The sequence below is a fragment of the Oncorhynchus keta genome, chromosome 22 (genome assembly GCF_023373465.1).
Source record: "Oncorhynchus keta strain PuntledgeMale-10-30-2019 chromosome 22, Oket_V2, whole genome shotgun sequence".
NCBI classification, from domain to species: domain Eukaryota; kingdom Metazoa; phylum Chordata; class Actinopteri; order Salmoniformes; family Salmonidae; genus Oncorhynchus; species Oncorhynchus keta.
This window is the reverse complement of record NC_068442.1, coordinates 31117007-31143073: the sequence shown is the minus strand read 5'-3', so window position 1 is coordinate 31143073 and position 26067 is coordinate 31117007. Positions and strand designations below refer to the sequence as shown.

Sequence of the window (26067 nt, the reverse complement as noted above, 5' to 3'; positions counted from 1 at the left end):
TTATTAAAATAACAATGAATTGCATTTTTTTCATTAAAACATTATTTTGACAAGTAAATTCATACAATTGCATTCTTCCTCCAGAAAATGTAGTCTGGACAATAATCTGGTTGTTAGTTATTTTGGCTGCTACAGACACGAGCGACCCAGTCATACTTTTTTGTTGTTGCATAGTTGCTATACAAAAGTACTGCTCGTCCTTTCTAAACTCAATGGTTGCTATGCAGGCTGGATGATAATATGATTGTCACTTGCTAGCTATCTAGCTGGCCAACTCTAGCTAACTAAGTCACGTCAAACATGGAATGACAGTACACATGTTTGTTTGAGCTTTTTTTCTATTGGCATTTACTTGGATATGCCCATATTTATGACTTTGGTGTGTGATTTTGCCTGGCTCAGAAAAAGTTGTCTAGGCTTGTCTTGGGCACGGTTCACTCCCCATATATGGTAGAGATGGAAATTCAAAAGTGAAACATTGTTTCCGAGGTCGAACGGCAGACAGCGAGTCTTATATTAACTTCCGCTGTACCAAACTAAAAGCTAGACTGGAAGCAAGGGGAAATAATGTGCGAGTTGAGATGAATACAAAATATTATTCGGACAGCAACATGAACATGATATTCTTATAGAGGTGCATTGATCATTTCACATGGAACTTTCAGCAGGCATCGAGTTCCTGTGATGGCAAATACAGCTTGGAACGCTGCTAGTCCAATTAGCATCCGGGATCCAAACAACCATTTTATCATTCAAAATACATGTGCTGAAGCCTTTTTTTTCAAATTTCCTAAAAATAGCAACCTTGATTGACACTGGAAATATGATAGATAATGACAATCTTACAATTTAAATGTGGCCTATTTAGACACTTGTACTAACAGTGTTGACATCAAATTTCATGCATGTACACCAAACAGCGTCGTATTTTGATATTGTACTAAATATAGTACAATGACGTGAATGGGTTAATAGTAATGGTTCATTAGTAAATAATATACATTAAAATGATAAACAGATTAAACAAACTGTAGTCGACATCTCTCAAATTATCAGCGGAGTGCGGTGCAGCGCTGCTGCTCTAAAATATACTCGCTCTCCTGCTTCTCAACAAGCACAGTAGATGGTTTAGATCTTTTCAGCCTATCACTGTAACCAGGAGGGCTGCTTTCACTTAAGAAATAGAGTTTGAGAGAAACATTGCCACCAGTGACCATTATATATATTTACAACAATTTGCCGATGTATAGACAGTCAAATGACTTTCTATAACTACTTTACAATAGGCCAATAATTTGATTTCACCAAAAAGCTGAAACCTTTCAATGCAGCTGTGTCGCCAAATACTCTTGCGTCCAAGGGGAATTTGCATAGATATGCGTACTTCCGGATCTTTTTATTACTGCTATGCCTATAACGCAAATTAACTTTACTTCCTTATACACATAGAATTGAGGAACTGACCATTTCGCGGCTGGGTTAGGACTGTTTGAAAGACTGTATCATTTTTAGAATCTCAAGCCTAAAAACCATGAATTAATTTATACAAGAGGCTACTTTACAGCTATAACATTGACTGTTTCATTTATTGGGTAAGTCTTAAAACTTTTCCGTTTTTTGTGGGTGTGCAAATGTAGAGCAAAGTGAGAGCAGAGTGACAATGGGGAAATCCGCTTTTCAAGTGGAGGCGTTGATGGTGATGGATCTTCTGCGCCAGTAATGGTCTGTGGCAGGGGTCTTGGGTGTGATTGTGTGAACCTTCCTAATATAATTTTTAGTCTAGACAGAACACCTGTTGTGCATCCAAATGTCGATCTAATTTTCCCCAATCCATTAGAATATGCATTTCCAAAGAACCTACATTCATTTAAACACTTGGAGTAACTGTCCAGCAAACGGTATCTATTTTCATGATAATTAAATTGTGGATAGCAAAACACCATTAACCTAAAAAAGTGGGGATTTGAATCTATTATGTGCCTAATGTAACCAGGGTTACTTTACATCATGTTTTGACATACCTGTATTGCATTGTCTCTCATATGGTACATCAAGACCTGGGGAGTGCCACAGTGTTGATTGGTTTCACATTTGGTTTACGCTACACTGGATACATCTTTTACAGAAGGAAGTAGTGGACCATCAGTTATGCTTATAATTTATGTGTGTGTTATTGACTATGTTCTTGTGGTGTATCAGGAAACTAATTTGTGTACATTTTGTGGATAGCCCTTTAAGGGGACGGCACCGGTTGAGAGCAAAGGTTTCCTCAGGAAAGATATTGAAATAGTTCTGGGTTAATACTTCACTTCTCTCTCTGGGTCCATCCATCCACTGCGCCTGCTGCTCATTTGCAATGTAAATAATGAGTGCTACATGGAATCAGGTCTGACACACTCATATAATATTACCCCTCAGTATTCCTGCGCAAAGTTTGCTTCCATTTGTACACAACCACCATACCATGAAGCCTAAAAACGTAGCAGTGCAAATAACTTTCCCTACCTCACACCCAGAGACCGCCGGGTTAACAGAAAAAAGAAAAAGATTAGTTGTTTAATGTTGTGGTTTGGAAAGTAGACCACATAGCTGTTAGAGCTGTTGCTCTTGGTTGAAATGTACAGTGCATTCGGAAAGTATTCAGACCCCTTCCTTTTTTCCACATTTTGTTACATTACAGCCTTATTCTAAAATGGATTTAAAAAATAAATAAATCCTCATCAATCTACACACAATACACCATAATGGCAAAGCAGTTTTATTTTAGATTTTTACAAATGTATTAAAAAGATGAAACAGAAATACCTTATTTACATGAGACTCAAAATTGAGCTCAGGTGCATCCTGTTTCCATTGATCGTCCTTGAGATGTTTCTACAACTTGATTGGAATCCGTCTGTGGTACATTCAATTGATTGGACATGATTTAGAAAGTCACACACTTGTCTATATAAGGTCCCACAGTTGAAAGTGCATGTCAGAGCAAAAAGCAAGCCATGAGGTCAAAGGAATTGTCCGTAGAGCTCAGCGAAAGGATTGTTTCGAGGCACAGATCTGGGGAAGGGTACCAAAACATTGAAGGTCAACAAGAGCGCACTGAGCTCCATCATTCTTAAATGGAGAAGTTTGGAACCATCAAGACTCTTCCTAGAGCTGGCCGCCCGGCCAAACTGAGCAATCGGGGGAGGTGACCAAGAATCCAACGGTCACTCTGACAGAGCTCCAGAGTTCCTCTGTGGAGATGGGAGAACCTTCCAGAAGGACAACCATCTCTGCAGCACTCCACCAATCAGGCCTTTATTTATGGTAGTGGCCAGATGGAAGCCACTTCTCAGTAAAAGGCACATGACAGCCTGCTTGGAGTTTGCCAAAAGGCACCGAAAGGACTCTCAGACCTTGAGAAACAAGATTCTCTCATCTGATGAAACAAAGATTGAACACTTTGGCCTGAATGCCAAGCATCACGCCTGGAGGAAACCAGGCACAATCCCTACAGTGAAGCATGGTTGTGGCAGCGTCAGGGACTGGGAGACTAGTCAGGATCGAGGGAAAGATGAGCAGAGTACAGAGAGATCCTTGAAGAAAACCTCCTCCAGAGAGCTCAGGACCTCAGACTGGGCCAAGGTTCACCTTCCAACAGGACAACAACCCTACGCACACAGCCAAGACAATGCAGGAGTGGCTTCAGGACAAGTCTCTGAATGTCCTTGAGCGGCGAGGGACCTGAAAATAGCTGTGCAGCGACACTCCCCATCCAACCTGACAGAGCTTGAGAGGCTCTGCAGAGAAGAATGGGAGAAACTCCGCAAATACAGGTGTGCCAAGCTTGTAGCGTCATACCCAAGAAGACTTGAGGTTGTAATCGCTGCCAAATGTGCTTCAACAAAGTACTGAGTAAAGGGTCTGAATACTTATGTAAATGTGATATTTCTGTTTTTTTATACATGTGCAAAAATGTTTTAAAAAAATGTTTTTACTTTGTCATTATGGGGTATTGTGTCTAGATTTGATGAGGGAAAAAACAATTTAATACATTTTAGAATATGGCTGTAACAGCATTTTGAAATAAGTAAAGGGGTCTTGAGTACTTTCTGAATGCACTGTAGGTGTATTGATTAAACCTCTACAGGTTTAATCAACGCATGTTTTTCTTTCAAATGGTATCAATAATATGCATGTCCTTGCTTCAGGTCCTAAACTACTGTCAGGGAGATTTGGGTATGTAATTTTAGGTGAAAATTGAAAGGCACAAGAGGCAGTGCTGTATCATGAATACAGTCACAGGTAACACAGTTGGGTAATTCCTACAGACTTTCAGAAAAACATATTAGTCAAGCTCAGGCAATTATAGATATTTTTTAATGTACATATTCCAACCTGTTAGGTGCATAAACCTAACAGGTCAGAACCTAACAGCGTGGACATTTGGAGCCTAAATTAGCCAGAGCCATGTGAGTGAGAAAGAGAAGAGAGAATTTAATGTTCATATCTCTACCATAAGCCACCTCCAACATAATTTGAAATAATTTGGCAGTACATCCAACTGACCTCACAAATGCAGACCAAATATATGGCGTGGTGTGGGCGAGGAGTTTGCTGATGTCAACATTGTGAACAGAGTTCCCCATGGTGGCAGTGGGGTTATGGTATGGGCAGGCATAAGCTACTGACAATGAACACAATTGTGTTTTATCGATGGCAATTTGAATTCATAGAGATACTGTAACGAGTCCCATTGACTTGCCATTGTCATACCTTTTTTTAAGGTATCTGTGACCAACACATGCATATCTTTATTTCCAGAGGTGAAATCCATAGATTAGGACCTAATTTATTTATTTCAATTGACTGATTTCACTAACTGTAACTCAGTAAATTCTTTGAAATTGTTGCATGTTGCATCTATATTTTTGCTTGGTACAGTATATATTTTTTTACAGTTGAACCATTGTTTTCCAACCAAAGAAATTATGACATTTCCTGAATGTGGTGTCATTTTAGAAAGGGGTGGTTTTCTTAAATGGAGAATTACAACAAACTAACAGGATGGAAAGTGATATCAGGGACACACAGAACATCTTAAATTAAATAACAATAAATACGATAATCATAAAAACAACATTATGATGATAGAGAATTTAGCTAGGACTATAAAAATAATTAAGAAAGATAAAAATTTTATTATTTTAAGCCTTATATTTGTCATAGAGGTTGAGGAATAACAACTGGGACATAGCAATAATGCCGACATTCACAGATTTTTTTTCTACAAAATGCATAGAATTCCCTTTCAAGATCAATATTTTTATGCTTTTAGGGTAAATTACACTTTATCGTATATTTAAAGCCATTTGGAATCCACATTTTACACAAAATAAGAAGCGATATATCCTGGGGACAGATTAGGCACTGCACAGTTGGAATGACCCAGTCAACCCATTTACCTGTAGCTGTATTCATGATACAGCATTGCCTCAGTGTGCCTTATTACCTTTTTATACAAAGATTGGGTCTAATCCTGGATGCTGATTGGTTAAAACCGCAATCCAGCACGTGTCTATTCCACAAGTTACCATCGGCTAGCTGTGATGTTGAAATGCCTATTTATACTGTTCCATCTCACTGCACAATCCACTGTCTCATCAGCCCAGCCAGGCAATTTATAAACTTGATCTCCACTATAAAAAGCATCTAGACATTATCTCCCATTTCCTTTAGACTAGCATTTGGTTTTCAACTGCAGAGATTTGTATAAACCCTGTCTGTCTCTGACATTTGCAACATTGTTTCAATATTGAAATTCAATCTCCACTGTCCCATAGAAATGAATGTGTCGGGATGAGGCAGACAGCTTTTCTCAGCCAGTCGAAATCATGAATCAGCTGGCATTATTTTTATGGATATATACAAATAAATATCAATAGAAAACAGGTAAAACTAGCTTCAGTTTGAAGTGATTGTGTTTGCTGTGTTGTTGGCTCGCTCCTCTGAACAATAGTGTCCTGACGAGAGAGCACATTTTTAATGCCAGATGAAATCGTACATCATTAGCTCATTGTTATGGATGTATCCAAATAAATGTCACTAGAAAACAGCTTAAACACATGCAAATGCAGCTATTTTTCTGTTGGCTGCACTGTTTGACGTGACTGTAAGTTAGCCGTAGTTGGCTAGCTAGCGAGCAAGGGATAAGAACGTTGCCAGCTAGTTGGGCAATGGAACATTTAGAGAGAACGACTGGGTCGCATCCATAGATACAAAATGTTTTTTAATGAAAATATGTCAATGCTTATTTGAATATGTTGGTAACCCGTTGTTTAAAAGCCCTCAAAGCTGGTGTTTGGAGGGTATATATCGACTTTGTCTCGGGCCTATCAACCCTTTGTGCCAATATATCCTCCAAACACCGGTTTCTCTGGCATTATCACTTAAATACAGTGGTGTAAAAATACTTTTAAGTACTGAAGTCGTTTTTTGGGGTATCTGTACTTTACTATTTATATTTTCGACTACTTTTACTTCACTACATTCCTAAAGAAAATGATGTACTTTTTACTCCCAAAATTTTCCCTGACACCCAAAAGTACTAGTTACAATTTGAATGCTTAGCAGTACAGGAAAAATATCAAATAAACACACTTATCAAGAGAACGTCCCTGGTCATCCCTACTGCCTCTGATCTGGTGTACTCACTAAATGCATTACATAAATGCTTCCCTTGTAAATTATGTTGGAGTGTACCCTTGGCTGTCAAAAAAAGTTATAAAAAAGGAAATTGTGCTGTCAGGTTTGCTAAATATAAAGAATTTGATGTATAGCATTTACTTTTACTTTGTACTTTTACTCAAGTAAGACAATTGAGTGTTTTTTCCACCACTGTACATTTAAAATCTGATACTTTTAGACAAGTAATATTTTACTGGGTTACTTTCACTTTTACTTGAGTCAGTTTATATTAAGGTACCTTTACTTTTACTCAAGTATGACAATTGAGTACTTTTTCCATCTCTGCTTAAATAGAACTGTTACCAACATATTAAAATAACAATGAATGACATATTTTCATTCAAGTCAATTAATACAATGTCATTCTTCCACCAGAAGATAGGCTATAGTCCGGACAAAAATCTGGTTGTTAGTTATTTTGTTCATGTTGCTAAAGGACCCAACCCAGTCATTAATAATTGTTGGTTAGTAGCTATGTGAAAGGACTGGTCGTCAGTTCTTAACAAACGGGTTGCTTTCCAGGCTGGAAAGTTTTCTTGTCACTTGCTAGGTAGCAAGCCAAGTTCAGCTAACTCCGTGACGTCATACATTGAACCTGCATTACAATACACGAGCTGCATTTCCGTTTGTTTGAGCTTATTTTCTATTGGCATTTACTTGTATATGTCCATGATAATGACATTGATGCGGGATTTCGACTGGCTCAGGAAAAGTTGTCTCGTTTGGGCACATTTTACTTTATGTATGGTAGTACTAGAGATTGAAATTCACAAGTGAAACATTGTTTCCGATGTTGAACAGACAGACCGCAAGGTTTATATTAACCCCCGCTGTACCAAAGTAAATGCTAGGCTGGAAGCAAAGGGAAACAATTTGAGATTAGATAAATAAATATATGAGATAAATATAAGACATGATTCGGACACCAACTTGAACATGATATTCTTATGGAGGCACAGTGATTATTTTCAGATAGAAATGTTAGCAGACATCGGTGTGTCTGTTTCCCGCCAAAACAGCATGGCTTGGAACACTGCTCGTCCAATCAGCATCCACGATCCAAACAACCAGTTTTATAATTGAAAATAAATAAGCTAATATACAATGCAAAGTAGAGTTGTTATAAGTTTCATATCTGTTATCAAGCAAATAAAATAAAATATGTTTCCATGTTATAAACATAGACATTCCTAAAAAGACATCAATGCAAATTAACATAATATACTGCAACTGTACACTATGCACCTCCTGAAATATTTAAAGTGGTCAAATAAAAGCATGCTTTATAACTGTGCAGGCCTGTAGTTGCTTCCTCGTCCTTTGTTTGACATGATGAAACCATGAATCTTGAAACAGCTTTATGGAGAGGCTATGAGGTAGGGGTTTAATGAGTCACTGAACAAAACCGTGGACCTAGTGACCCATTGCATCCCTACTATAAGTAGAGTATGGGCCCATTCCACAGGGCCAGAAATGGCGGGGCCGGGGCGAAGCCAGCAGGGAGAGCTGACGGAGTACAAGAAGAGTCTGATCAAGAGGGACCTGGAGATGGGCATCGTCATGACCGTGTTCCGCCAGAAGGTAGAGCGCCTTACTGTGCAGGTCATCATGGAGACCAGGCAGGTGGCCTGGACCCGAACAGCAGACAAGAATGATGGTGTCTGTGAGTAAACCTGAATCTAAGTCTAACTCAAATCCCAACCCTAACACTGAAACAATGAGAAGAGAAGGGCTGTGAGTACATTAAGAGATGTGGTGTGTAGATAGGGTGTGTGAGGGAAAGTTTAAAAGCTGTTGAGTATGTGAGAGAGTGAGTAACAATGATGAGTACGGTTTCAGTGGATCTGTCTGAGATACGGGAGATTCGCCCAGGGAGGAACTCAAAAGACTTTGAGAGGTTCAGAGATGGCAGGGACAAACATGATGACAATACCTGCTTCACCATCTTCTATGGGTCCCAATTTGTTCTTAACACCATAAGCCTTGGCGGTAAGTGTGTGTGGGAGGGTGCAGAGTATGTCCACTTTTCTGTGTTTATTTGATGCCATACAACCACATTTTGTTGATGATAGCCTACTGATTAAATATGGATGGTTTATCTTAGGCTATATTGGATAATATAGCTTGTAATAGTCTGTGTTGATTGACAGCTGACACTGTGGATGACGCGGATAAATGGCTGACGGGCCTGGAGTTACTGAGACAGGAGACACTGGTGGCCCCCACACCAGACATCATAGAGAGGTGAACACACACACACGTGAAAAGACCGCAAACCTAAACCCATATACTGTACACACACATTATATGGATGATAACTGACAACAACGGAGCATATTTTTTGTTGTTTCCAGCTGGTTGAGGAAACAGATGTATTCTATCAATCAAACTAAAAAGAACCGGTAAGAACAGTTTCAACACTCAAACATTTATTTAATCCTCTACTTAATTATACCACTTTTTGTGCCAAATTCCCATTCTGCCCCTTTAGTAATTTCCACAATTCAATCCATTGTTCTTTTAATTTGTTCTCCTCAGTATCACCTTGAAGGAGGTGAAGTCTCTTCTGCCACAGCTCAACTACAAGGTCCCCGGCACACGTTCCCTGAAGGAAAAGTTCTCGGTACTCATCCCCTTTTCATCCCTATTCACACCCTCATCCTCACTGCTGCCAAAACTTTAATGAGTTGTAGAACCAAGGAGCTGAAGTTGCCCTCCCTCCTTGGCCAGATAAAAACTTGGGCAGTATAATTAATTCTATTCATGAGTTATTTTAGATGATAATAAGTGGTCTTGGGCACTCAAGTGATTTATCAATTGTAATAGAATTGAAGTATGTATGTAATAAAATTAATTGTAGTATTCTGAACCAAGGGCACTACAGACCCGGGTTTGATACCAGGCTGTGTCACAGCCGGCCGTGACCGGGAGACCCATGAGGCGGCTCACAATTGGCCCAGTGTCGTCCGGGTTAGGGGAGGGTTTGGCGGCCAGGATTTCCTTGTCCCATCACGCTCTAGCAACTCCTTGTGGTGGGCTGGGCGCCTGCAAGCTGACACCGACACATTGGTGCGGCTTCCTTCCGGGTTAAGCGAGCAGTGTGTCAAGAAGCAGTGAGGCTTGGCAGGGTCATGTTTCGGAGGACGCATGGCTCTTGATCTTCGCCTCTCCCGAGTCTGTAGAGGAGTTGCAGCAATGGGACAAGACTGTAACTACCAATTGGATATCACGAATTTGGGGAGAAGAAGGGGGTAAACAAATAACAAATATAAAAAAGTATTCTGAACCAAACATTGTCCATCTCCGTCTTTTGTTCCAGGAAATTGGAGCAAGGAAAGATGTCTTGAACTTTGAGCAGTTTCATAAATTCTACAATATTCTAATGTTTGATCAGAAAGATGTGAGTCATAATTTTACTGCACTACTACACTCTCTAAGTAGAAAATTACCCATAATTTAACTTCTCTTACAGTATGTATTGATATGTGTGTTCACATCGGAAGTGTTAGCTAGCATATCACATTTTGCATGTTAAATATGATTAGACAGACACTGGCTGTCAACCAGTGTGTGTGTGTGTGTGTGTGTGTGTGTGTGTGTGTGTGTGTGTGTGTGTGTGTGTGTGTGTGTGTGTGTGTGTGTGTGTGTGTGTGTGTGTGTGTGTGTGTGTGTGTGTGTGTGTGTGTGTGTGTGAGAGACTGTGTATTGACTTGTAACTGGTGTGTGGATATGTTTCATCAGATTCTCGAGGAGTTCAAAAGGGAGTCATGTGCTTTCATCATGGGGTGGGTCTTTCTCTTTCATTGAAAGTTGTAGTTCAACAATCACAAATAATAATTTACTCAGCTTTATTATACCGGTAAACTTGAATTCTTGTTGACTGTATGTTGGTGGGTGATGTGGTTTTTCCCTACTGTAGTAGTACAGATAAACCTGATGCCTCTGCAGTTCTTCTCCATGATTTCCAACGATTTCTTCTGTACCAACAGAAGGTATGATCAAGCTATCTATCAATTATGAAATTGGTAAAACTGGGTCTGTTTCTGTCAGTGTTTAACCTGCTACCTGTTATTACCTTTATTGTAATTTGTATCTATATTTTCCTCACTCTCTACGTTTCTCCTTCTCAGGAGTCATGGGCCAATGACCTGAACCAGGTTCGAGAGCTGATGACCACCTTTATAGACGACACCATGAGGAAGACCAACGATCCAGAGTTTACCGTCAGCGAGGTGGGACACAGTGTTTGATGTGTGTGTGAATGGGGAGTGGAGAACGATGTTTTATGTTTGTCAAAGCGCTCTCTCTCTCTTCTCTCACTTTAGTTCCTCAGTTTCCTCTTCTCTAAGGAGAACTCGATTTGGGATGAGAAATACTCAGAGATGTGCAACCTGGATATGAACAACCCATTGTCCCACTACTGGATCAATTCCTCACACAACACGTCAGTACCGCCACATAACACAAAAATACAACACAGCACTATGAAATGAACACTACTTAACTTTTTAAAATTAAATATATTGATGCAATGCGTTAAAAAAAGGGTCAAGGTGCTGCTTTTTAGACCGATTTGCCTCATGATTTGTCAACTCCCGTACAATTTCGCTGTCCATCAAATCGGAGTGCTGCTGCAGGCTCTTTGCACATCTTGACCAATCAGATTTGCGGAAATCGCAGGTCGCGTGGGTGGGGCGCAAAGCACAAAGCTCAAAGCGGGATCTCCAATTTCCTCCTGTATTTACTAAGCAACCGTGATAGCACATCACTCCCAATAGACACGAGCAAAAGCTCTTACATAAATGCAGCAGCCTTTAGAGCTAAACATTAGCGATAAGACTTGCTGTATTGCATGGAAACGAGACTATTTTTCAGTCTGATCAATTGTAGGCTACTAACAACAGCAGCTGAATAGTCTAGCCTATGTGCTCTTGTCACTCTGGCCAGGGTAAACAAAAAGGAAACATGTATTTATAGCCCATTTGTTTGTGAGAAAATTTGAATGGGATAAAATGCAGTTTATATTCAAACATGGTCTGACTAGGCTACCAAGACTTTGTCAAACCAAAACTGGAATTAATCAATAGGCCTAAACACAATAGCTGACATAGACTGAGTACATGTTTTATTAGGCCGACAATTGCATAGGGCAGAACTACACGATGCAAACCTGCATAAAGCAAGCTCAGCCCAGTTAGTTTTATTGTCCAATCATGTTGCTTTCTCCGTGTCTGTGCATAGGAAACACCTCTAGTCCTTAAAATATAATGAATATGAACAATTAATCCTCAATAATCAAGTTATTGTCCAAATGATCCAATTATTAGTTGGCTGCTGCTACTACAGTTAGCTAGTAACGTTAGCAAACCTGTTGTTGAGTTTTTGGAGCGAAAAAAATAATGCCTATTGCTAGCAACTTGATTTTCCAGAGTGGTTTGGTTAAATAAAATTTAAGTAATATGAACAAGTACAGGGTTGAGGCAATTTGATAGGATTTTCATCCTCACCAAGACCAGGAGTTTTTCCATAATAAAAAAAAAAGTGACTTGATTAGAAAAACTATTTTCCTATCATAGCCCATATTAAACCTTTTTACAACAGATTAATCACATCATACCGTATACGGTATGGAGTTTTACCTGGTTAGTTTACCACATCAGGAAAAGCTACGGCCCCAGAATGTTTTTTCACCAGACCACTCTGGGATCTGTGGTGCCACCTCTGAATAGGCTATGACTCATGTTATAATAAACACACAACGTACATAGAAGTAAATGCTCTTTATGCTTTGTTTGCATGTTGTATTTCTTGTTATGATGCTGTTATGTGTTTCCATCAGGTACTTGACTGGAGACCAGCTGCGGAGCGAGTCGTCCACCGAGGCCTACGTTCGCTGCCTGCGTCTGGGATGCCGCTGTGTTGAGTGTTAGTTGTACACCTTAAACCTCACTGAAACAGTCCCTGACATATTTTACTTTGCCCTCGTTACATTATCCATTTACTTCTATAGTTGGGAAGGATTATTTTGTGTTGTGTGGCCCTGTAGTGGACTGCTGGGAAGGGCCAGGTGAGCCCATCATATACCATGGCTGGACCAGGACCACCAAGATCAAGTTTGAGGATGTAGTGAAGGCCATCAATGACCATGCCTTTGTCACATCTGAGTGAGTCTGAATCTGTCTGAGAAAACTCACCCAAACTAATAAACATACCCACACCTGAGGTGCTTTACAACTGAGGATTGTAAATGTTTCTAGAACATTCTGCCTGTGTTGACTGAGCATTGTGGTGCTGTTGTTGTCAGATACCCTGTGGTTCTCTCCATTGAGGAGCACTGTCCCGTAGAGCAGCAGAGGCAGATGGCTCGTATCTTCAGAGAGGTATTCCAGGACAAGCTGCTGATGGAGCCTGTGGAGCTGATGGCTGAACAGCTGCCATCCCCCACACAGCTCAAGGGCAAGATCATCCTCAAGGTGAGGGCCAGCCCAGAGGATACAATGGGGATGGTGATATGATATCATCCTCAAGGTGAGGGCCAGCCCAGAGGATACAATGGGGGTGGTGGTATGATATCATCCTCAAGGTGAGGGCCAGCCCAGAGGATACAATGGGGGTGGTGGTATGATATCATCCTCAAGGTGAGGGCCATCCCAGAGGATACAATGGGGGTGGTGGTATGATATCATCCTCAAGGTGAGGGCCAGCCCAGAGGATACAATGGGGGTGGTGGTATGATATCATCCTCAAGGTGAGGGCCAGCCCAGAGGATACAATGGGGGTGGTGGTATGATATCATCCTCAAGGTGAGGGCCATCCCAGAGGATACAATGGGGGTGGTGGTATGATATCATCCTCAGGGTGAGGGCCAGCCCAGAGGATACAATGGGGGTGGTGGTATGATATCATCCTCAAGGTGAGGGCCAGCCCAGAGGATACAATGGGGGTGGTGGTATGATATCATCCTCAAGGTGAGGGCCATCCCAGAGGATACAATGGGGGTGGTGGTATGATATCATCCTCAAGGTGAGGGCCATCCCAGAGGATACAATGGGGGTGGTGGTATGATATCATCCTCAGGGTGAGGGCCATCCCAGAGGATACAATGGGGGTGGTGGTATGATATCATCCTCAAGGTGAGGGCCAGCCCAGAGGATACAATGGGGGTGGTGGTATGATATCATCCTCAAGGTGAGGGCCATCCCAGAGGATACAATGGGGGTGGTGGTATGATATCATCCTCAGGGTGAGGGCCAGCCCAGAGGATACAATGGGGATGGTGGTATGATATCATCCTCAGGGTGAGGGCCAGCCCAGAGGATACAATGGGGATGGTGGTGGGAGGGAATAATGTGAAGAATTGGGTCACAGGGCAAAACGGTTTCCGATGTAGTATATGGTACAGCATGTTATAGTAAAGTGATTCATCATCATGATATGATGGGCTTTTCAGATGACAGTCAGTTATTACCTGCGTGGTGGGTCTGTGGTGGTCCAACACCTCTCCCCTCCTCTCCCCTACAGCACAAGAAACTGAGTGTGGAGGGAGGCATCAGCGGAAAGGACTTCCGGAAGGGAGAGAAGCAGGGAGACCTGCATATCTGGGATCCAGTGGACCAGGTAACTTAGAGACCACCTGTCCTGTTAACATGATATGGTTCCAAGCTAGTTCCTTAGAGGTCTGTAGGCCTATTTGGTTCAGGAAGTGTGTTATATATTATTGTATTTGTTTCATAGTCATAGCATTGTTAGTGTATATTTTGTTGTGATGGTTGCCGTTGTCAACTATTCTGACATTGTGCCTGTTTGTCTGCCTGTAGCGATGGAACAAGCACTACTGTGTGATTTCAGATGACACGCTCTATTACGCAGAGGAGGAGGAGGAGGATGAGCTCAGGAAGGTAAACAACAGAGAATAGTTCATTTATAATTGTAGGAGAAACAAATGATCATTGTCACCGTATTTAATTATTACATAATTATGACTGTTTTTTACCGCCCTGCCTCCCTGCCTGCCTCCGTCCCCCTCCCTCTATGCTGTAGTCCCCAGAGCTCCACACGTCTGAGCCTTGGTTCCATGGGAGGATGAGTGAAGGGAGGCAGACAGCAGAGAGGCTGCTTCAGGAGTTCTGTGCTGAGTCGGGAGGCAGGGATGGCACCTTCCTGGTCCGAGAAAGTGACACTTTTGTGACAGACTTCACCCTCTCGTTCTGGTACGCCAGCTTGTCTTCAGCTCTACTGCCAGTACGTGTCCAGTGTTTAGATCTCTGCTGTGCTGATGCCTATTTTCGGTGTGTTATACTGTAGGCGCAGTGGGAGGGTCCAGCACTGTCGTATCCGCTCTGGCTCAGAGGGAGGACATACATTCTACTTCCTGACTGACAACTTGCACTTCCCCAGTGTGTACTCCCTGATTCAGCACTATCGCGACATGCCCCTCCGCTGCCACGACTTTGACCTGCGCCTCACTGAGGCTGTGCCTCGACCCAACCCACACCTACTGGAAGGGTGAGTTACATAGGGTCATCTGACATAGAGTATGTCTGAATTTAAACATGCACACAGGTACGCAAGAATGCACACACTTAACACGTAGATTCTCTCTCTGTGTGCTGTGGTGGTCAGGTGGTTCTATAGTAACCTGAGCAGAGGGGAGGCAGAGGACTATCTGTTGAGAATCCCCCGGGACGGAGCCTTCCTCATCAGACAGAGAGAGGAGAGCGACTCCTACGCTATCACCTTCAGAGGTGATGGCAAGGTGAAGCACTGTCGGATCCAGAAGGATGGCTCTATGTATGTGCTGGGAACCACCACTGAGTTTGAGAGCCTGGTGGAGCTGGTCAACTACTTCCGTAAGAAGCCTCTGTATCGCAAGATCAAACTACGCTACCCTGTCACACTGGAACTTGTCAGCCGCTTCAGCACGGTAAGAGAGAGGGACGGGAGAGACTGGAGGCAGAAAAGAGAGGATGGGAGAGAGATATAATGGGGATGAGAGGAGGGCAGAGGGTGGGAGAAGAGGGGGCAGAGACTGGACTGCTGGGGGAGGAAAGGTGAAGTAGAGTATGTTTACTGATAAGTGTTTTCAATGGTTTGTCTATGTAGGAGACAGACTGCGCCTCACTCTATGATATTAAGATGTATGTGGAGCCAAATGAAATCGAGCCGTCACTGGTATGTTCACATATTATGTTGACTTGTTTCGGTTCATTGAAATTATGTTTATAGATTTTCTCAGGCAATGTCAATGTAGTGTGTGTATCTATGTTTGTATGTGTATTAATGTATGTACCTGTTGATGTACTGTATGTTTAACCCCATCAGCCGAAGAGTACTGTTAAAGCTCTGTACGACTATAGACCCATGAGACCGGATGAACTGAACTTCTGCAAGGGGGCTCTGATCCACAGTGTGTCCAAAGACAGCGATGGATGGTGAGGCCTCAGAACACAGACACACACAATTTGATCCCAGGTCAGATTAGGAACATACTAACCTCTCTCTGCTGCTCCCTATAGGTGGAAAGGGGACTATGGGGGAAAGCTGCAGCTATTTTTCCCTGCCAACTATGTTGAGGAAGTGTCCAACAATATCAAAGCTGAGTCACAGGATCAGGTAGGAGGAGTGATCAGTAATTTGCATGGTGTTACTGTATTACTGGTGTGGGGTCAGTCTGTCAATGACATTGTGCATTTGTGCTGTATATTTCTTGTGTGGTAAGAGTGCATTTTAGAGATCTACAGTGTACACATTTGTCTCACAGGTCATGGAGGACAATCCTCTGGGGGATATGTGTAAAGGAGTTGTTGACATTTCCAAGTGTAACGTTGGTGAGTACAGTCATTCTGTTACATCTGTTTTACATGCTGTCCAAACACAGATAATCTATATCAGAAACATGCTATATTCACACTAAATAACAAACCCCCCGTCCTTCCACGCAGCACATGCTCATTAGATCGACTGCTCTTAAAACATACCCCATATCAACAGTACACACAACTACATACATTTCTAAATGGATCGTTTTAGACCACGACACCTTACACAGGATAAATATACAATTGACGGTACATAACGTGTAGACACAGTCTAGTCCTGTACCCAAACACAACAGTGTATAATATATACAGTACATTCCACATAATAAATATTTTACATTCTCTTCCCCATGCTCCCTCCATCCCGCTCTCTTCTCAGTGAGATCTGCAAAGAATGGGAAGTCCCATGTCATGACACTTCAGATGAGTGATTATGACAGTAAGATTCATTTTGACTTTGCGGCAGAGTCACTGGAAGATCTGTTTGAGTGGTACCAGGTGGCCTGGGACATCACCCAGAGAGAGATCACCAAGCAGCACAACAAGCAGTTAGAGGCTAGTATCATGATATAATTCCATTTATAAACTGAGTGGTTTGAGCCCTGAATGCTGATTGGCTGACAGCCGTGGTATATCAGACCGTATACCACAGTTATGACAAAACATTTATTTTTACTGCACAAATTAACAACTTTACAATAGCAATAAGGCACATTGGGGTTTGTGGTATATGGCCAATATACCACGGCTAAGGGCTGTGTCCAGGCACCCCGCGATACGTCGTGCATAAGAACAGCCCTTAACTATGGTATATTGGCCCTATATCACAACCCTTCGTGCCTTATTTCTTAAATAACCCAACGACATCTATACGTAAGAGGCTAGTATGATATCTTTATATCTACCACTCCAAAGATGTATAGCCCAGCGTATATTGTGATGTCATGCTGAGAGGAAGCTGCTACACATCCAGGCGTCTTTAGTGATATCATACTGATAAATCAAATCAAATTGTATTTTTCACATGCGTAGAATACAACAAATTTACCTTGAAATGCTTGAAATTCTTACTAACAAGCCCTTAACCAACAATGCAGTTTTCAGAAAATAGAGTTATTTACTAAATAAAATATCAATAATGAGGCTATATACAGGGGGTACCGGTACTGAGTCAATGTGCGGGGCACAGATTAGGGACAGGAAGCTGTCTTCAATGATGTCATGCTGACAGGAAGCTGCTGTGTGTTTTCTGTCCTCCAGATCAAGCAGCAGGAGGAGGTGGAGAAGAGTGAAGAGGTTGCCATGGAGATGTCTGACCTGGTGGTGTACTGCCAGCCTCGCAGCAAGGAGAAGGACCGCTTTGGTACGATCCCCAGCCCTACCACCCTTAACACCCACATAAGGCATTCATCCTATGACATGCACTGCAATACACATTAGAGATTTCAACTGTGTGTTTTCAAATTAAATTCAATCTATCCTTTTCTCACACTCATATTATTACTACCAGAATATGTCACCCTCCACCACAGTCAGATGTGGTAGACTCTCTCCTCTCAGTATTGTTCTGATCAAACTTAGTCTGCTCATTACCAATCATGCCCCCACAGTGAACTACTGCTACAAAGAGATCCGCTCCTTTGTGGAGAACAAGATCCCGGCCAAGAACAAAACTCCAGACTTCCTGAAGTACAACCGCAAGTCCCTGAGCCGCACCTACCCCAAGGGCCAACGTGTAGACTCATCAAACTACGACCCTTACCCTCTGTGGGCCTGTGGCTGCCACATGGTGGCGCTCAACTTCCAGACTGCAGGTGGGTTTGATGAGCATGTGTTAAAGATGGACAGATTTTCATTCCCCCTCCATGTGCCCAGTGGTGTAAAGTACTTAAGTAAAACTACTTTAAAGTACTACTTAAGTCGTTTTTTGGGGTATCAGTACTTTACTTTGCTATTTATATTTTGGACTACTTTTGCTTTTACTTCACTACATTCCTTAAGAAAATAATGTATTTTTTACTCCATGCATTTTCCCTGATACCCAAAAGTACTCTTTACATTTTGAATGCTTAGCAGAACAGAAAATGGTCCAGTTCACACATATCATCCCTACTGCCTCTGATCTGGCAGACTCACAAAACACAAATGCTTCATTTGTAAATTATGTCTGAGTGTTGGAGTGTGCCCCTGGCTATCCGTACATTTTTAAAAATAAGAAAATTGTGCCCACTGGTTTGCTTAATATAAGGAATTTTAAAGGATTCATACTTTTACTTTTGATACTTAAGAGGTTTTAAAGTATATTTAAAACCAAATACTTTTCCTCAAGTAGTATTTTACTGGGTGGCTTTCACTTTTCACTCCTTTCCTATTAAGGTATCTATACTTTTACTCAAGTTTGAGGATTCGATACTTTTTCCACGTGCCCTTGGTAGAGAAAGACACTTAACATTTTAGGACAACTTATGTGCATACATTTTTATACTTTTTAAGTACTGATCCCACAACCCAGGTGTTGCAAGAACCATGTTTTACCAACTGAGCTACACTAATTTGCACCAGAGACTCTACTACTATGGCTGATCTTGTCGAACAACACACTTCACTGCACCTATCCAGTGTATGTGACAACAAAAGAATATGTTCACAGAGATTAGGAAATTGCTTGCTCGGTGTCCAAGTGATGTTCATGTTTGTTTATGTCCCCAGATAAGTACACTCAACTCAACAGTGCCCTCTTCAGCCTTAACGGACATACAGGCTACGTGCTACAGCCAGAGATGATGCGCTCAGACAGCTATGATCCACATCTGGAGAAGAGGAAAGTCAAGTTCACCCTTACTGTCAGGGTATGGTTCTGCTCATTGTCCAATTGTATTTATTTACACTGACATTTCCCTGCTAATCTTTCATATGGTAAACTGGTTACTGTTGAGCACTGAGTTTGCTGTGCTTCCCCCTGTAGGTGATTGCCGCCAGACACCTGCCTAAGCCAGGCCGTAGCATTGCTAGCCCTTTTGTAGAGACGGAGCTGTGTGGACACACAGAAGATAACAAGTTTAAGACCGTCGTCTATCGTAAGGAGTGGGAGTGGATAGAATTACATTCTTTCCACAATGCCGTCCAGCTAATTAAAGAATATCAGCTTGTGTGTGTTGTTTTAAAGATGAAAGGATGTTGGTAATGTGGCTTATATTTGTTCAGGTGACAATGGGCTGAACCCGGTGTGGAAGGCTCCTCCAGAGCCGGTGACATTCCCAGTCCATGAGCCAGAGCTCACCTTCCTGCGCTTTGTGGTGAATGAGGAGGACATGTTCTCAGACCCTAACTTCCTGGCTCAGGCTACCTTCCCTGTGAAGGGCATCCGCTCAGGTAGGACACACAACCACTAATATGTGGTGCATGAACCCTTAAGCCCCTCATTTACACACTTCTACACTGTTTCATCTTAGGGTACCGTTCTGTTCCTCTGAAAAATGGCTTCAATGAGAGCATAGAGCTGGCATCTTTACTGGTCTACATCGATGTGCAGCAGGTGGAGGTGAGACACGCTGCATGTTGACAGCCTTTGGTGTTAGTGGTGGTGTTTGTGCATCTGGATGGTGAGCCTGTGTCTGTCTGCTAATCAGAAAGCAGAGGAGGAGCTGTACTCGTCGTCCAACCAACTGCGGAGGCGGCAGGCTGAGATAAACAACGAGATCTTCCTGTACGACACCCACACCAGCCTGCAGCGTTCCGCCCCCCCACAGCTCCGTGACGACCTCATGAGGGAGTTCAGCACCAATGAGACACAGTTACAGAAGATCCAAGATACCTGCAAACAGAAGTAAGCCGGAGTTGTGCTCTATTCAAATCAACGTTTATTGGTTGTGTACACAGATTTGCAGATGTTATCACAGGTGCAGCGAAATGCTTATATGAAAATAATACAAATTGTGAACAGAAATGTCATGATGATACATTCATTTAACTTATCTGGTCCTAGGATAAAGGAAAAGAAAATCAACAACAGTAAATTTTATTCCTGAGGGCAGCTCATCCTGAGCCTGCGTGGTTGCATCCCGAACTTCAGTCTTACAAAGCCAAGGCCAACAGAGAGAAAATGTGTGATGTGTTTAACATTTGCATAATTTTGGGTGTTAATGGGTTATTAAGATGAACAGTGAAAGGTGCACTTAGCAGCGTCATGCTAATAATTTCTCTGGAGTTTTTGAGGAATACATGAAGTCATGTTACCAGTGTGTTGCTTGTTTCTTTTTTGTTTTCAACAAATGCATTCTTTAACTACTGATATATTGTAGACATACAGGGCTATTTGCAGGTGAAACTGTGGCTTAGAGCACATTGTTGCTTTGATAATCCTTCTGTTTATATTTTCTTTTATGGTTCCTCTGCGTAATTTCAGTCAATAAAACATGACCTCTTCTGCTGACTATCTTCGCTTCATTTGATCAGATTAAACTACGGCATTTGAAAACAGTGAAACTTACACAGAACCTATAAATAACTATGCAGCACTCACATTTTAAACATATTCACAGACAGTTTATTTTGATTGAAATGATTTCACATCATAGTATTTTATTTTCCCGTAGAAGGTCTTGTTTTTGTATTACAACAGCCACAGAGCAGTAGTAACCCAGCTGTAGAAGCAGATAACGCAGATGAGAGGAAATGAGGGGAACAGAAATCTAGTTTGTCCATCACTGCGTTAGCAGGGGTGCTACAGCAGCAGGCGCCCCGCTGTCAACCACATTAAGACTCAAGCCGCGGTCACAATTCAAATTATAGAAATCTTTACAAATTCAGAAAAGAGTACAGGTTGTAATATGACCTCTGAAAAGAGAGGAATGAGGAGAGAAGAGAGTTAGAGGAGACATAAACCAAAGCAAAGCACAGTGAGCTCCACAGGAAAGTGATATAACAAATGGATTCGTTTTTGTCACAATTTCCTCTCCAGTACTAAAACCCTCCACATTCCAACCTCTGTCTCCCTCTTTAGCCAGCTGCAGATATACATTTCAATGTTAAAAACTAGAGGAACATCAGGGCTACAAAAGAAATCCTCAGGTCAGGTTCCCACATACATACTATGTTCATATCATTACACACAGTATGTCACCAGTGTACAACCGGTTCAGTAACCAGTACACTCACTGGCATACTAACATACATACTATGTTCATTTCATTACACAGTATTTTGTGCACGAGCTAATGTGTCCAGCAATACAAAAGGTCTGTAATCACACACCAAGGTGATTAAATCGCTGGTTTATGACATGTACTGCTTATCATTGAGCTTCGATCAGAACATTGTGGTAACCCATGGACAAAGGGTGTAGGTCGACTTCAGAGCTAGTGATCTGACCCTTTTCATATTCAAATCTTTAAAATAAAGTTACAAAATAAAAAAACATCAGCTGATGCAAAATGTACATGCCAAAAAAAAAGTCAGGCGACAAATAAACTGATAACGTGATCAAATCAAATAAACAGTTGACAAACAAATCAAAAGATACTAACCATGAAAACACAACAGATTACAGTGCACTTTGTGTGAAAATAAAAAGTTAATGACCACACGCACATGTCCTTAAGATGAAGGCAATGACAGCCTCCCTAACAGGGAGACTAAGAAGCACAGAGGGGAGGGGGACAGAAAATTATATACACGTGTGTGTGTATGTATATATATATATACACATATACATACATACACTATACAGGAAGTGACAGCATGAGGTCCTAAGCCAGACCAAAGATGCCAATACACAATGAAATGTAGTGCCAGTAACCGTAATGGCACTCAAAATAAACATAGCATTGAACTCTTATTGGACGGTGTCCAACTCTGTGTTCTTTAAGTTCTGCCAAAACTGAAGAGAATTCTAGAGAATTCTGAAAAAACAAGAAGTGGATGGGACCAGAGTAGGGCAGTCAAAAGAACGATCTGATTGTGTAAGACACCCTGAAAGGGCACAGAGAAGGGACAGATTGATCAAAGCCACCTACAGCAGAAGAGAAGCGACACAGAGGACAACACTGTTCTGCTGTTTGTGTGGGCAAAGTCACATACCTGAATGCTGAAATAACATTCCTTGGTAACAATATGGCAAATCAATTCAAAACAGGTGGTTTAAAAAATTGGACTTGTCCACAGTATGCCCATGTAAACAGAAAGTGTTCTTAGGATTTCAAATAAAGATTGAATGCAAAACATTTTAACCGAGAAACATGTACTACTTTCATGGGTGAGGATGCTCCAAACAGTGCCCTCTCTCCATGCTTGATGGGGAGTAGAGAGAAATGTGGTTCTGTGAATGAATGATTAGCACATCAGAATCCACCGTTATGTCACGTTTCAGACAGTACTGATGTTTGATGCAATAGTTTCTTTTTTGAAGTACAGTATGGCAAACAATTGTGAATTAAAATCTTAGTCTAGACTTTGGGCATTTAATGTGCCCATTTTTAAAATTATTATTATTATTATTATTATTATTTTTTTTAAATCGGGTCATCTACACACCATGCTGTTGCCTCTACAGAGCCTCTTCACTCCTGACAATGACAAAATATTCCTATCCCATTAAGGATGACCATGGCCTGTATATCTACATCCACTAGCAAAAAGTGTCTAATATTCATCTCTATAAAAACATGCCCCATCATGCCAAAAAGGCAACATTGAGAGGTTGATGCAAGGTGTACATGGGGCCTCTGTTGAAGCCACAACATGGATTATGGATAAATTGCCTAGAAAGTGAAAAAAAGGTATATGACAAAATTAGGGGAGGCAGAAAAACAGGATATGAAGAGAGAAATCATAAATACAAGGCAGTCTCAGACCACCTACTGCACAACCATTCTATTAAATATGGGAGTTATGTACAAACATGTTTTCCTTTAAATGGATTTTGCAACTGCAGAGCAGAGCTCCTGAAATGTCTGCTTTTAAAATGTCAACGGGGAATATATATATAAATAAATAAAACATACATACACAGTACCAGTCAGAAGTTGACACACCTATTCATTCAAAGGTTTTTCTTTATTTTTACTATTTTCTACATTGTAGAATAATAGTGAAGACATCAACACTATGAAATAACACATATGGAATCATGTAGTAACCAAAAAAGTGTTAAACAAATCAAAATATTTTTTAGATTCTTGAAAGCAGCCACCATTTACCTTGACAGCTTTGCACACGCTTGGCATTCTCTCAACCAACTTCATGAGGTTGTCACCTGGAATGCATTTCAATTAACAGGTGTGCCTGGTTAAAAGTTAGATTTGTGGAATTTCTTTCCTTCTTAATACATTTGAGCCAATCAGTTGTGTTGTGACAAGGTAGGGGTGGTATACAGAAGATAGACCAAGTCCATATTATGGCAAGTCAGCAAAGAGAAAAGACAGTCCATCATTACTTTAAGATATGAAGGTCAATCAATACAGAGAATTTCAAGAACTTCAAGAGCAGTCGCAAAAACCATCAAGCACTGTGATGAAACTGGCTCTCATGAGGACCGCCACAGGAAAGGAAGACCCAGAGTTACCTCTGCTGCAGAGGACAAATTAATTAGAGTTACCAACCACAGAAATTGCAGCCCAAATAAATGCATCAGAGTTCAAGTAACAGACACATCTCAACATCAACTGTTCAGAGGAGACTGCGTGAATCAGGCCTTCGTGGTCAAATTGCTACAAAGAAACCACTACTAAAGGACACCAATAAGAAGACACTTGCTTTGGCCAAGAAACATGAGCAACGGACATTAGACCAGTGGAAATCTGTCCCTTGGTCTGATGAGACCAATTTTGAGATTTGTGGTTGCAACCGCCGTGTCTTTGTGAGACGCAGAGTAGATGAACAGAGGATCTCCGCATGTGTGGTTCCCACCGTGATGCATGGAGGAGGAGGTGCGATGGTGCTTTGCTGGTGACACTGTCAGTGATTTATTTAGAATTCAAGGCACACTTAACCAGCATGGCTACCACAGCATTCTTCAGCGATACCCCATCCCATCTGGTTTGCAGTTAGTGGGGCTATCATTTGTTTTAGAACAGGAGAACGACGCAACTCACCTCCAGGTTGTGTAAGGGCTATTTGACCAAGAAGGAGAGTGATGGCAGTGCTGCATCAGATGACCTGGCCTCCACAATCACCCGGCCTGAACCCAATTGATATGGTTTAGGATTGGACTGCAGAGTGAACGAAAAGCAGCCAACAAATGCTCAGTATATGTGGGAATTCCTTCAAGACTGTTGGAAAATAATTCCAGGTGAAGCTGGTTGAGAGAGTGCCAAGATTGTGCAAAGCTGTCATCAAGGCAAAGGGTGGTTACTTTGAAGAAATCTAAAAATATATTTTTTGGGGTTACTACATGATTCCATATGTGTTATTTCATCATTTTTATGTCTTCACCATTACTCTACAATGTAGACAATAGTAAAAATAAAGAAAAAGCCTTGAAAGAGTAGGTGAGTCCAAACTTTTGCCTGGTACTGTGTGTGTGATATTGTTTATTTATATATATATATATATAAATAAAAGCAGAGATATCTGGATATCTGGAAAAATACGTTCATTCAAGTTGATAAAAATTGATTGAGAGTGAACGTGTTATACAAGGCATTAGGCACAGTCTTGCAACTTTTATTTTTTTGAGGTAGCACCTCATTCCCAATGAAGGACTGGAAAGGCCCGACTCTTAACCTGAAAGAACCCAAACAAAACAACAAGACCAAAATGACAGTTGAATAGTCTTTTAAAGCTACATTTGGATTGACTAGAGGCAATATCAAAAAAAATGTACTGGAATGTGACCTGGTTATCCAGCCTTCATCAGACAAGGGTAGAATAGCTCCCAGTAAATGGAGGGAAGAGAGGTAATTTAAACTCAAAGGTCCTTAGAGAGAGCAGGAGAGGGAGAGGGGGGAAAGGGGCAAGATCCACCATTTGTTAACTTTGTTCTGTGTACATATGACACAACACAGAGGAAATCTATGACGAGTCTATTGAGGGCAAATAGGATGTGGACAGGGACTGAGTGAGCAACAACACATGAGAGAGAATGAGAGCAAGAGAGGGTCCCTTATGTCACAAGAAAGTGGGTCCTTGCATTTTGATGATGTCACTAAAAAGGAGGTCCTTGTATGTTGATTTCACAAGAAAGAACAGGTCCTTGTGTTTTGATGATGTCACTAGAAAGATAGTAATTTTCCATGGACATGTTACTAGAGAGGTCGTGGCGTTTTGATGTCATCTCCAGATAAAAGTGTCCTCATCTAGAGATGGGAGAGGATCCTCTTATTGTTGATGTAAGAGAGGCCATGTGTTCCGATGTTGTGGGAGTTGGTGTTCTAGTGATGTCATACAGGATGTGTTCACCAGGCCTCGGTGTAGCGGACATCCACCTCCTTCAGATTGGGGAGTTTTGCCTGACAGGAACAGAAAGAAGATAAGAGACCAAAACAAATGTGATATTTGTTGATATACTAATATGTTCTTGTCAGAG

At 41.4% G+C, this 26067-nt stretch overlaps 2 protein-coding genes across 2 annotated transcripts in view; one reads left to right on the top strand and one right to left on the bottom strand.

Annotated features, from left to right (window-relative positions):
* The first annotated feature begins 1214 nt into the window (after window positions 1-1214).
* Window positions 1215-20976, top strand: plcg2 (phospholipase C, gamma 2). Its single transcript, XM_035798721.2, has 32 exons — window positions 1215-1592; window positions 8192-8389; window positions 8566-8715; window positions 8877-8970; window positions 9081-9128; window positions 9265-9349; window positions 10046-10126; window positions 10468-10511; window positions 10646-10718; window positions 10857-10958; window positions 11052-11170; window positions 12566-12651; window positions 12773-12890; window positions 13031-13199; window positions 14248-14343; window positions 14544-14624; window positions 14767-14936; window positions 15031-15231; window positions 15349-15649; window positions 15829-15897; window positions 16048-16157; window positions 16242-16338; window positions 16487-16553; window positions 16924-17099; window positions 17805-17907; window positions 18155-18358; window positions 19254-19393; window positions 19510-19621; window positions 19749-19916; window positions 19997-20085; window positions 20174-20370; window positions 20530-20976. The coding sequence occupies exons 2-32, from the start codon at window positions 8200-8202 to the stop codon at window positions 20570-20572; spliced, it is 3783 nt and encodes a 1260-aa protein (XP_035654614.1). The 5' UTR covers window positions 1215-1592; window positions 8192-8199; the 3' UTR covers window positions 20573-20976.
* A 91-nt stretch (window positions 20977-21067) lies between these two features.
* The window catches only part of LOC118401315 (C-Maf-inducing protein), a 49653-nt gene continuing 44653 nt past the window's right edge, over window positions 21068-26067 (bottom strand). The window contains exon 21 of the mRNA XM_035798718.2: window positions 21068-25990. Within this exon, the coding sequence (XP_035654611.2) occupies window positions 25937-25990 (54 nt within the window). The 3' untranslated portion in view covers window positions 21068-25936. The remainder of the gene's footprint in view (window positions 25991-26067) is intronic.

What these genes read in the sequence shown, in the direction of transcription:
- plcg2 (XM_035798721.2), top strand. Translation starts at nt 8,200, where the DNA reads ATGGCGGGGCCGGGGCGAAGCCAGCAGGGAGAGCTGACGGAGTACAAG. An exon ending in CAGAGTTTACCGTCAGCGAG is followed by an intron (nt 10,959 to 11,051) that starts GTGGGACACAGT and finishes CTCTCACTTTAG; the next exon opens with TTCCTCAGTTTCCTCTTCTC. An exon ending in ATGAAATCGAGCCGTCACTG is followed by an intron (nt 15,898 to 16,047) that starts GTATGTTCACAT and finishes TAACCCCATCAG; the next exon opens with CCGAAGAGTACTGTTAAAGC.